Source organism: Myripristis murdjan, chromosome 20, assembly GCF_902150065.1.
Source record: "Myripristis murdjan chromosome 20, fMyrMur1.1, whole genome shotgun sequence".
Lineage (NCBI taxonomy): Eukaryota > Metazoa > Chordata > Actinopteri > Holocentriformes > Holocentridae > Myripristis > Myripristis murdjan.
Window position 1 is genome coordinate 317,473 of NC_043999.1, and position 12,318 is coordinate 329,790.

A 12,318-nucleotide genomic window follows, 5' to 3' on the forward strand; every position below is an offset into this window, starting at 1 on the left:
GGCCAGCTGGTCTGATCACATCAGGTGTGTGTGATGTCATCAGGTGTGTGTCTGCACACTGAACACATCAGCACACCTGCTCACACCTGAAAATGCAGGGGTCAAGTTCAAATTTCAGATATTCCAATTCCTTGTTGGGGGACAGGAGACAGCAGTTCTTATAGAGGACAATAAAAGTGCTGGCCAAAGCGCCCCCTGCTGGCCACACTGTCACCATCAGCACTCTGCTCCTGCATGCTCCTTATGACACCTGAGAGTCCACAGACCGACCTGCTGCCACCCGGCCCATCAGCAAAATCACCAAACTGACGGCCAAGAACACACACACACACACACACACACACACACACACACACACACACACACACACACACACACACTCCTCACTCCTTCAGGACACTGTACACACCCGTTATACCTGCCAGCTGTACCTGCACCCACATGCCTGCAACACCACCTGGGTCCACAAGAGGGCGCCAATGCTGACAGGAGGCAGTATCGCTTAATCTATCCATTATTAATGTTTGTTCAAAAATCCATCATATATGTTTTTTATTTTTATTGCACTAAAATTGTTTATCCATTCTTATTTATTTAAAGCCCAGAGTGTCCTGCTGTCCTGTGACATTTTGCTACCGAGCCAACAGTAGTGAGAACTCACTCGCAGTAAACCACGCGAGCCACCGGAGGGCGCACACGCCGTCACAGTTCATCAGATTACAATTCACCTGAAACCTTTCCCCGGTGCCAGCAGAGGGGCAGCTGGGGGGGGAGGGGTGGGGGGGCTCTGAAGAACAACACGCCTCGACACGTTACCGATTTCCACAGAAGTGCTTTCTCAGTAAAGCAGAGAGGCGGAGCTTCCCGGAGCAGGTGGGGCAGGTACATGAGAACAAGGAAGAACAGCAGAGGTTCAGATGTGAATCCAGTCGGTTCAGATTTCACTCAGACGACAGAGCAGAGCAGCAGGAGGCCGACGTGGTGAGTGTTATTCCAACACTGATATTATGATCTGACTGAAACTCAGCAGTTCATCACAGGTTTTGTGGGTTCCATCTTTTGTGATTGTTGGGGGCATCAAGGGCTCAGACCAGGCAGACAGGCGGGAAATCTCACCCACGACTCAGGAAATAAACATAGGAATTAAATTTGATCTCATGGTGGCTTTTTCACCATTTTGAATTTTGTCCAAATCATTTTTATCGCTACGCCTCCTATCAATATTGAGGAATCTACATCATACATATCTTTCTTGGACTAATTCTTTCATGGGCCAAACCAGGAAAAAGGACTTTCAGATTTTTGATTGTAAAATGTTTTTGCTGTAGGGGAGAGTGGGGTAAATAGTGCCATTTTTTACTTAAAGTGCCTTTAAAGCGAGGGGATTACAGTAATGCCTCCAACTAAAATATGCACATATAGTTTAAGATGTTGTGCATCCCTGGGAACAATCACTTTGGATCTTATATAAACTGTTTGAGAAATATAGCTTTCGAAAAAAAAGTGGTTTTATGGCACAACTTGCCCCCGGTGCGGGGTAAATTGTGCCATTAGAGAGAATACACTGGGGTAAATTGTGCCATTGATAATTGAAGTAAAACAGATCATTTTAATCTCACAAATGATAATGCTATATAAAAGCAAAACAAATTCAATACAAAATTATTTATTTAACATTTATTTATTATTTTAACAAGATCACAGGCCACTTTTCTATAACAAGGCCGAGCGCCACATGAACACATACCCAGAACAAAATAAAAATTCCAAAATGAGCACCTGCAAATCATCTTCATCTGAATCTGAATAGTTTTAGTGATCAAAGGTAAGAAGACAATGTACAATAACAATAAAATACAATAGAGCAATATATAGTATATAATCACATGTTGTTCCACTGGCACAACTTACCCCAGGCCCTCTGGCACAAATTACCCCAAGCCCACCATTTTGAAAGAAATGCCTCCCCCAGCTGTTTTGAGCTAACATCATGCTAACTGTATAGACTCATGGTGTAGCTTACTAAAGTATTAAAACCTGTGTGAACTGTTTTCAGAGTTTTCTATCATTGTTCAAACACAGCAATCAAAAAACCTTGATCATGGAAATTTTACTTTGGAGAGCAAAAAAATGTTTTTTGAACTTAAATGTGCTTTCCTCTCAAGCCATGTGTCTCCCTTCTTTATAAGATGAGTGAAATGGATGCCTCTTCTACAATATGTGGTCACATGACCAACTTCTTCTATAGTTTTCTAGATAACAGGGGTGGCACTACTTGCCCCTTGGCACAAATTACCCCACTCTCCCCTAATCGGCCATCAAACTGCTCCAGCGATGTGGGCAGGATTTCATTTTAAAAAAGTTTCATCATTTTGTCCTGTAGCCAGTAGGTGGTGCTGTTAAATAATAGTGGCATCATAATTTTAAATAGCTTCATTACTGCAAAAAAGTTTGATGATATCTGGTAGGACATGATGACATGCTGCCGTCACAGTTAGCAATAGCACAGCAGCATGAAACTAGGTGGTTATGTGCATCCGTGGACCTTGAACTAATGTGTAAAATTAAACCATCGGGGGGCGCTAGAGCCACAATTTAAAAATCTGAGAGAAATTAAAATTTGCTTCTCATGCTATAATTTAACTATGGATGTATTATGGACTATGGACATTTTTAAAGGAAACACAGGGATAATGCAGTGTGTGTGTGTGTGTGTGTGTGTGTGTGTGTGTGTGTGTGTTTCCAGAGGATGAGTGTGTGTGTGGAGGAAGAGGACAGAGCAGAGTCCTCAGCCTCCTGCTGTCTGTCCATGAAGAGTGACCTGTCTAAACATCTTCCTCCAGTCTTCAGCGGTGAACCAGGACCTTCAGACACAAAGTAAGACACCTGCTTTACTGTTTATGATCACCTGAAGAAGAAGGTAGAACTTTTCCACAGTTAGAGTCCCACCATTTGAATATCAGGTCCTATCAAATTAAGGACGTTTTATAGAAGATGACCTTGATTAGCCCTCTGTTTTGGAGACGAAACCCTCACCCTGATGCCTCCTGAACCCCAGGTCTTTAAAACTCAAAAGGGCAAAAATAAAAAAAACATTAAATTGCAGCTTGTGTCTTTGGTCTTTCACCTCGACATTGCAGCTCCTGTGTCTAAAGACGATATTTTCAAAAAGGCCGTTATGGTCATTAGCCAATGTTTCATAACACTATTCCTGACCTTTTCCAGACCTTAACCAAATATTTCAGCGGCTAGCCAGCTAGGTCGCTTGGGTCCGATTAGAGGGTTGGAACAAACGACCTACGTGATGGTTCAGGTTGGAGGATTTGTTATGCTGAACATAACAAATGCTTTTTTTTTTTTTTTTTTATCAAAAACTACAGAGGGACAGAAACTGTCACAAAATGTACATGTACATGTATTGTAAGTTATGAGCAAAAAAATGTGAGTTCAGCACCGCAGGCAGGGACCAGGCTTCAGTGATGAACCTGGACTTTCAGACACGAGGTAAGACGACCTCCTGTCCCGGGCCTGAAGTTAACAGAACCCAAATACAGAGCAGGAAGGCAGGTGTGGTGAAAACACATGGGTTTACTGATAAAGCAGGTTCAGATTCGGGTGAGGCGGTGTGGCAAACTATGAAGATAATAAAAAATAAATGCCTCCAAAACAAGCATGTTGGAATGACAGAAAACATCCACCTGCGTAATCACAGTAAAAATCACAGTAAAGGCTGTTGAACAAGTCAGCGTCTGCAAGCGGATGTCCTCTATGATCTGTCCTCACGGTTTCCCAGTGCAGCTCTCTCTTGCTGTTAAAAACTCTCGTCTTGGACGCCACAAGTGATGAATCTATGTGCTCTGCAGTTTTTATTTCAACCTGTAAATGTCACCGCTGGCTGATAATGAGGATGCAATGTCATAGTATATTCCAGTATCTGTGACCCAGATACTGTTAGCAAGGAAGTAAGAAACACTGTTCTACTGTCTGTAGTCTGGTGCTATCAGAACGTCTGCCAGTTGCTGGTTAACAGATCAGCTGACAGAGCTGGCCTGACTGACAGCCACCTGCAGGATTCAGGAGGAGTTATAGGACTTGGTTTGTACCTCAGTTTTTATTTAACGGTTCAGTTTATGTCATGATTTGGCCAGGAAAAAACAAACTAACAAAAAACTAGATTGATTTTATTTTGTGCACCAGTTCTGCCAGTGTTCGGTAAATGTTGTGCAACAGGGAAACAGAAACTCTTTGTATGCAGCCAAGTCAGCTATTAAGCCTAGCATTATTATTAATCAGTGCTGAATGTATGTTACTGAAGTAGTGTTGAGGGTTCTACAGTACCATGTGTCTGCTGTACATTTGTGTTAAAAAAAAAAGAGATGATGATGCCCACACATACAGTGAGCTGAGGAGGGCAGGATCAGTGTTTTCACTTCCATCACATTACAAACACAACTAAACAAAAATCTACTAACCCTTCATGCATGATCACTACAGTGACATGATGGATGACTGTGTTGATTAATTCAGCTTCATACAACAATTTGTTCCGGTGGAGCGATTTGATTGGAGTCTTTCCATGAGTGCTGATTTACAGTATAACAGCACTCTGGCATTCAGCCTTCCAGGCTGTGGTTTTGGTTTTGGTTAAGCTGCCGTTGTTGAGTGATTGGAAGTGCTGCCTTACAGACGACTCTGTACAACAAAGCACCTTCCACGATACTGCTGTGGAAACCTGTTTATGTTCAATTCAGTTGATTGATACCTGATGGGACTATTTGCCTTGGCAGAGCCAAGAAATTGCTTAAACAAGTAAATCATAATCTGTAGTGCTTATTTCTGTGGTTTCGTTGTAGAACTGTTAAATAAACTCATCATCACTTTGGAGGTGATGCTGTTAAACTGAATATCAGCACAGCTCAGACTATCAGATACAAGAGTGGATGGGCAAAATCTAGGACTTCACTTCACAATTCACCACACTTCACACAGAGTTTTTAGTTTGAAATCAAAAATATTTCTGCTCAGTTGTAAAGCATTGTCTTCACCTCCACAGAGAGACGAGGAGCTGTGTTAAGGAGCAGCTGTCCTGCTGTGCTTTGTGTCAGGAGGTCCTGAGGGATCCAGTCTCCACCAGCTGTGGACACTGGTTCTGCAGACAGTGCATCACCTCAGACTGGGACCAGTCTGGTTCATCAGGAGACTCTGCCTGTCCCCAGTGTGGAGAAAGATCCAGAACAAGACCTGGACTGCAGACACCCAGTCAAACCAGCCCAGTGGACGGCGGTCTGCAGGAGGTTTTAGATGAGCATAAGATCAGTCTGAGGAGGAGATGTGAATTTGTGACAGAAGGAACTGCTGCAGCAGGAACTGGAACCCCCCTCGACAGGATCTACACTGAGCTCTACATCACACAGGGACGGAGGGAAGGGGTTAATACCCAACATGAGGTGTGGCAGCTGGAGACAACATCCAAGATGGAGACCCTCCATGACACTCCAATCAAGTGCCAGGACATCTTTAAACCCTTACCTGGCCAACACACACACATCAGAGTAGTTGTGACGCAGGGCGTTGCTGGCATTGGAAAAACCTTCTCAGTGCAGAAGTTCACTCTGGACTGGGCAGAGGGCTTGGAAAACCAACATGTCAGTCTTGCGGTTCTGCTTTCATTCCGGGAGCTGAACTTGATCAAAGATGAGCGCTACAGTCTTCTCCAGCTGCTCCGTGTTTTCCATCCAACATTACAGACGGTCACAGCAGAGAAGCTCGCCGCCTGTAAAGTCGTGTTCATCTTTGACGGCCTGGATGAAAGCAGGTTTTTACTGGATTTCCAGAACAATGAGGTTGTGTCTGATGTTACACAGACATCATCAGTAGACGTGCTGTTGACAAACCTCATCAAGGGGAATCTGCTTCCCTCGGCTCTCCTCTGGATAACTTCCAGACCTGCGGCGGCCAATCAGATCCCTCCTACATGTGTGGACAGGGTAACAGAAGTGCGAGGGTTCACTGACCTCCAGAAGGAGGAGTACTTCAGGAGGAGATCCAGTGATGAGGAGCTGTGCAGCAGAATCATCTCACACATCAAGGCGTCCAGGAGCCTCCACATCATGTGCCACATCCCAGTCTTCTGCTGGATCACTGCTACAGTTCTGGAGCACATGTTGACTACAGACCAGAGAGGAGAGCTGCCCAAGAGCCTGACTGACATGTACTCACACTTCCTGCTGGTTCAGACACAGAGGAAGAAGCACAAGTACGATGAGAGACATGACAGGAGTCAGCAGGAGCTGATGGAGACTGACAGGGAAGTTCTTCTGAAGCTGGGCAGGCTGGCGTTTGAACATCTTGAGAAAGGCAACCTGATGTTCTACCAAGAAGACCTGGAGGAGTGTGGTCTTGATGTCAGAGAGGCCTCGGTGTACTCAGGAGTGTGCACAGAGATCTTCAAAACAGAGTGTGTGCTCTTCCAGAGAAAAGTCTACTGCTTTGTTCATCTGAGCATTCAGGAGTTTCTCGCTGCAGTCTACATCTTCTACTGCTACACCAACAGGGACATGAAGGTACTGGACACATTCCTGGGAAAAGGCTGGGGTTCATATGATGACAGTGATCAATCCCTGGATGCCTTGCTGGAGGCAGCAATGTTCAGAGCTCTGGAAAGTAAAAATGGCCACCTGGACCTCTTTGTCCGTTTCCTTCATGGCCTCTCACTGGAGTCCAACCAGAGGCTCTTAGGAGGCCTGCTGGGTCAGACAGAGAGCAGACCAGAGGACATCCAGAGGGCCATCAACAACCTGAAGAAGATGAACACTGGATATTTCTCTCCTGACAGAAGCATCAACATCTTCCACTGTTTGATGGAGATGAACGACCTCTCAGTACATCAGGACATCCAAGAGTTCCTGAAGTCAGAGAACAGATCAGAGAAGAAACTCTCTGAGATCCACTGCTCAGCTCTGGCCTACATGCTGCAGATGTCAGAGGAGGTTCTGGATGAGTTGGACCTGCAGACGTACAACACATCAGTGGAGGGACGACTGAGACTGATCCCAGCTGTGAGGAACTGCAGGAAGGCTCGGTTAGTCCTGATGTGAAAATGATGCAACAGTGTACAGCTGCCTCTGACACAGAACTACAATGCACATATATAATATCCCAAAATTACAGACTTCTTCAGCTCAGATTAAAAGGGCTGCGACATAATGTTGGTTGAGGGAAAAAGGTTAGCTGAACATGGAGCAACAAAAAAGGATTTATTTAGGATGTCAGGAAGCTTAATCTATTATTCCTACTGAAAGATTCAAGTTACAGCAACTTGCAACTACTTAAAAAAATTAAATCTTGAGATGATGAACTACAAATTAATTTCACTGTCATCATGTCTTATTATATTTTATCAACACATGAAAAATCACGTGATGATAACCCTTTAATTACAGACTTTCAGGGTGTGTACTCTCAGAGATTCACGGTGAAGTCCTGGCCTCGGCTCTGAAGTCCAACCCCCATCTGACAGAGCTGGACCTGAGTGACACCCAGCTGGAGGATTCAGGAGTGAAGCTGCTGTCTGCTGGACTGGAGAGTCCAAACTGCAGACTGGAGACTCTCAGGTCAGACTGAAAATTATTAGATACTGACATGAAATATTATGTGTATATTATTTCTGTATTGCAGTGACTCTTAATTTACAGACATCTGTATACAGATGATATTGTTGTAATCCACACCAACCCATTCTCATTCCCTGACAGTCAAATCTGCAGCTTTGTCACGCTCTGCATCTGATACTAATGCCAAATGTACCCACTGGAAACCAAAGACACCCTTTGGCATCAGTATGAGATGCAGGGGATGATGCAGTGACACAGAGCAAGAAAGTCAGCAAAGGGAGGTGGTTGGGAGGGATGGTGGGCATGTGAACCTCAGGACCTTCATGTATGACTCTCCAGTTTGATTCCTGTTTCCAGCAACGCCTCTCGTGTGTGACTGACACTGAGTCCAGTTTCTGCTTTGTTGCCTAATCCTTCCCTTTCCCTAACCTTAACCAAGTGGTTTTGTTGTCTAAATGTAACCATGTGACACTGACACATAATAAAAGTGAGAAAGCTCGATGCATCTCTTCCTGACATTGAAGTCTGCCTTTGATATTGGTATCAGATGTAAAAGGGGTGTGGCCAAGCTGTGGTATTTGATGACCTGGAAATGAGAATGTGTTATCCACACTGACTAGCTCAATGGTGACTAAAGCCATTTCATTATAGCATTGTTGACTTACTTATGAACTTAATATGACAAGGAAACACCAACGCTCAGTAGTTCACTCCTCAGCCTGTACTTGTTTATTCAAGCAGCAGCATGTTGTCATCAATATTTACAAGAGGTGATGGCTACAAGCAGGTTCTCTCTCTAGGAATATCTCAGTTTCCAGGAACATGATTTCTTCTTTCTTCAGACTGAGTGACTGCAGCTTGTCAGAGAGCAGCTGTGCTTCTCTGGCCTCGGCTCTCAAGTCCAACCCCCATCTGACAGAGCTGGACCTGAGTGACAACGAGCTGCAGGATTCAGGAGTGAGGCTGCTGTCTGCTGGACTGGAGAGTCCAAACTGCAGACTGAAGACTCTGAGGTCAGACTGCACTTTAAAACATATTTAACCCTGTGTTGTTGTTTATTAATATGCACTTCAGTTTCTAGTGTTTAATTTCTAAAAAATTTCCACTGATTTTTAAACAAAGATGACTTTAGTTAAAATGAACAGACAAAACAAAATGTCAGTAATAAAGTTGCATGTGTTCTTTTGTCACACTGGGCCTTTATATTTTACAGGCCTATCTGCTGTCTGCTGCCATATTTTCCAAAAGTCATTTCAGTGCTGAATAAAAAAAAACTGGATGCTGCTGCCTGAAGGCAACATTTCATCAGAGTAAACATTAAAACAGCTGAGAACTGAAATGGACTTTTAATCATGAGGGCGTTTCAAAAAGTTAATGTAAATGTATATCCATGAAATTCAAACATCTGTAATATGTAAAAGTTGTTAGGCTGAACCAATATGCCTGCAAGTGTTTTTCCACAAATAAAGATATACCAGAAAACATATAGATTGATTCAATAAACAGCTTGATTTTAAAAGTGCATATGTTCTTGGCAGCTATTCCATCAATCTGAATCAAATTCTGCATTAAATCTGGATTATTTCCAGTGAAACTTAAATCTGGAAATAACGTCTCCATCAAAAGTGTCCGTTCTAAACGTTAACTAACTTCTTTATTTTAAACTATTTGGCATTCAGGGCCCAAACTGCAGATTTATTCATATGGTTGGTTAAAGAAAACCCTTCTGAGACAAACGTCAGAGTGACAGTACATCTGATTTAAGATGAAATGACCCAATAAGGCTGATCTAATGCTGATCCACAGTAACAAAATGGTGAAGTCCTCTGACTGTGGCAGAGCAGTCAGCAGTGTTGAGCTACAGATGGAAAACCTGATCAGATCAAACTGCATTATTCAGCACTGGATTGGTGAGAGCAGGGTTTCTCTCCAGGAATATTTTAATTTGAAGCTAACATTTTCATCTTTCTTCAGGTTGAGGTTCTGCAGGTTGTCAGAGAACAGCTGTGCTTCTGTGGCCTCGGCTCTGAAGTCCAACCCCCATCTGACAGAGCTGGACCTGAGTGACAACCAGCTGCAGGATTCAGGAGTGAAGCTGCTGTCTGCTGGACTGGAGAGTCCAAACTGCAGACTGAAGACTCTGAGGTAGAGAATCTCTTTTCCCTGTGTGAAGCTCTACTTGAACAGCAGCAGTGGTTTGTTAAAAGGCTTCTTTCTCTGCAGGCTGACAGACTGTCAGGTCACAGATGAAGGCTGCGCTTCTCTGGCCTCGGCTCTGAAGTCCAACCCCCATCTGACAGAGCTGGACCTGAGCTACAACGAGCTGCAGGATTCAGGAGTGGAGCTGCTGTCTGATCTGGTGGAGAGTCCAAACTGCAGACTGAAGACTCTGAGGTCAGTAGAGGGGTGGAGTCAGTCCATGTTGACACTGGTTGGTCTCAGTTCACGACAGTTCTTGTGCTGGACACAGTTAGTAGTGTTGGGGCTTCTATGTCATACAGGTGGCACAATTTATTGAGTGCAGCCTGATAACAATTATGTTGAAAAACAGAATTTAATTTACATCAAATCCACCTCAGGGCACCATCCTTCGAAAAGGAAAATTGATAACTAATTGAGTTAGTGTCATTAAACATGTACTAAACTACCAATTTGGAACTCTGATTACAGTTTTTCTCAGTTGCTAAAACACTAAACTCCATTCTCTGAACCAAATTCTCAGTGGCCTAAACTCATTTTTCCAATCAAAGACTCTTTTGGCCAAACCTTAAACACTGTTCAGATACTTGGACACAATTTGCAAAACTCATCCACTCTTTTTTGCTAAACCTTTAACACATGCTCAGTCACTAAGCACATTTCACACTGTCATACACTTGTGTTGCAAAACTGTAAACACTGACAGCTAAATGTGAACATAACTCCAATACGGCTGTCACCTTTTACACACAACAACTCAAAACTGAACACACACATTTCTAATGATGTGATCAGACCAATTGGGCAGGATAAAAGTCAGTTCAGAGTGCACAAGTGGCACATGTGCATCCATCTACAACTGACAGAAACACAGAGAGGCAGAGGTGGAAGAGTACGCATGAGAGGTAGGGGATGAGGAAGAGGCCAAGGAAGACTAAGAACTGTCATCACTGATGAAATTTGGGCAGCTATTGTTCGCCATGTCCTTGTTCATGCGATGACAAGGAGGGAAGCAGGACAAAGAGTCCAACCCAGTTTGAGTAAATACTGCCTGTGTGGTGGATGAAGTCCTCTGGCCGGACCCCCAACAAAGACATGATGTTAGAGAATGAATCTCAGTGACTTTGATTGTGCAGTAATTTGCTTTTCATTTAGTTTTATTTTTGTTATGAAAGTGCTGAATGTAGTCTAGATATTGCTTTGACTGCAATATTATTTTGCTAAATGCATGTACAATAAAGATTTTCTGTTACAGTTTTTCTCAATTGCTTAGATACAATTCCTGGAACAACTCACCATTTCCTCAAATCTTCACACACAATTCTAAATACTCACACCCAACGGCACAAACATCCAACTTCTGGGTCCCAATTAGTTTTTACCCTCAGACAACACACACAAGCTGTCAAAACACAGACTACATGAGTGTTTGTTCCACACTGGAGGGATTAATTCAAAACGCTGCCACCAAAATGTCCACAATAGGTTTTATTCACAGTATTTCCATATTCAGCACATATACAGGTTCATCATCAGCATGATCTTGTCTCAGGTCAGGGTCAGGCCATAGTATTTTGTCAACATCACACATTATGTCTGCTCTTGCCAGGCAGCATGGGAAATATCCCCTTGTGGACCCAGTATGGCATGGCGGTGGAGGATGCCACGGTTGCTAATATCTGCACACATGATGATGCTGCCCCCCCCTCTGGCCTGGAACTTGTGTGATTGCTCGGTGTCCAATGATGTTGCGCCTTTTTGTCAGATTGAAGCCTGCTTCATCGATAAAGATGTACTCATGAGGGTCAGCCATGGCATCCATCTCAAAGCTTCTCTACAGGAGTCAAAAACACACATTTGACTTCAAACACAGTACTGTGTGTATTGGAATGAAAGATGGGCCTTTACTCTACATACTATATCATTTCTGTGTTGGATAGCAATAACCTGCACATATTGGAATCGTTGCTCCTTAACCCTGTCAGGATTCCTCTCAAAAGGCACACGGTAAAGTTGCTTCATCCTCTTCCTCTTCCTCTTTGTTGTCCACCAGCCTCGGCGTGGTTGTGATCCACTGCTCCAAAGCACATGAACATGCCTCCAGGCCTATTTATTGACCCACAATTGTGATTGGTGTGTTAACAATTTTTAGGCTGAGTGTTTGCACTTGGAGAAAGGTGTGGTCTCTGAGTTTAGGTCATGATAACTTGAGTTAATTATATTGAGAGCATGTGTTTGCTGAATGAACACACACTGCAGTGAATGATTTATCTGGCCACTTTTGTGTAAGGTTTTGCAGAAAGAGTTTTGAGTATTGAAACGTGTGGAAACAGGTGAATTGTGTTTATGATTATGGGAAATTCTTGTGTGCTTCTGGGAATGACAAAAAGGTTTGGGTTTTTGTGCTACAGTTTTTGTGTTTTAGCAATCTAGAAAAACTGTAACTACATGCCCTGGAGGCTGTGTCCTAAATTATTTTATGTAATGTCTGACGAATGCTCTGTGG

At 43.4% G+C, this 12,318-nt stretch overlaps 1 protein-coding gene across 1 annotated transcript; it reads left to right on the forward strand.

Annotated features, from left to right (window-relative positions):
- Positions 1-2,805: 2,805 nt before the first annotated feature.
- LOC115378558 (protein NLRC3-like) lies at positions 2,806-9,966 on the forward strand (the record flags this gene model as incomplete). Its single annotated transcript, XM_030078836.1, has 5 exons — positions 2,806-2,877; positions 5,054-7,081; positions 8,456-8,626; positions 9,588-9,758; positions 9,837-9,966. Coding segments are annotated over exons 1-5 (2,568 nt in total), but the record flags the coding sequence as incomplete, so codon positions are not given.
- Positions 9,967-12,318: the final 2,352 nt, after the last annotated feature.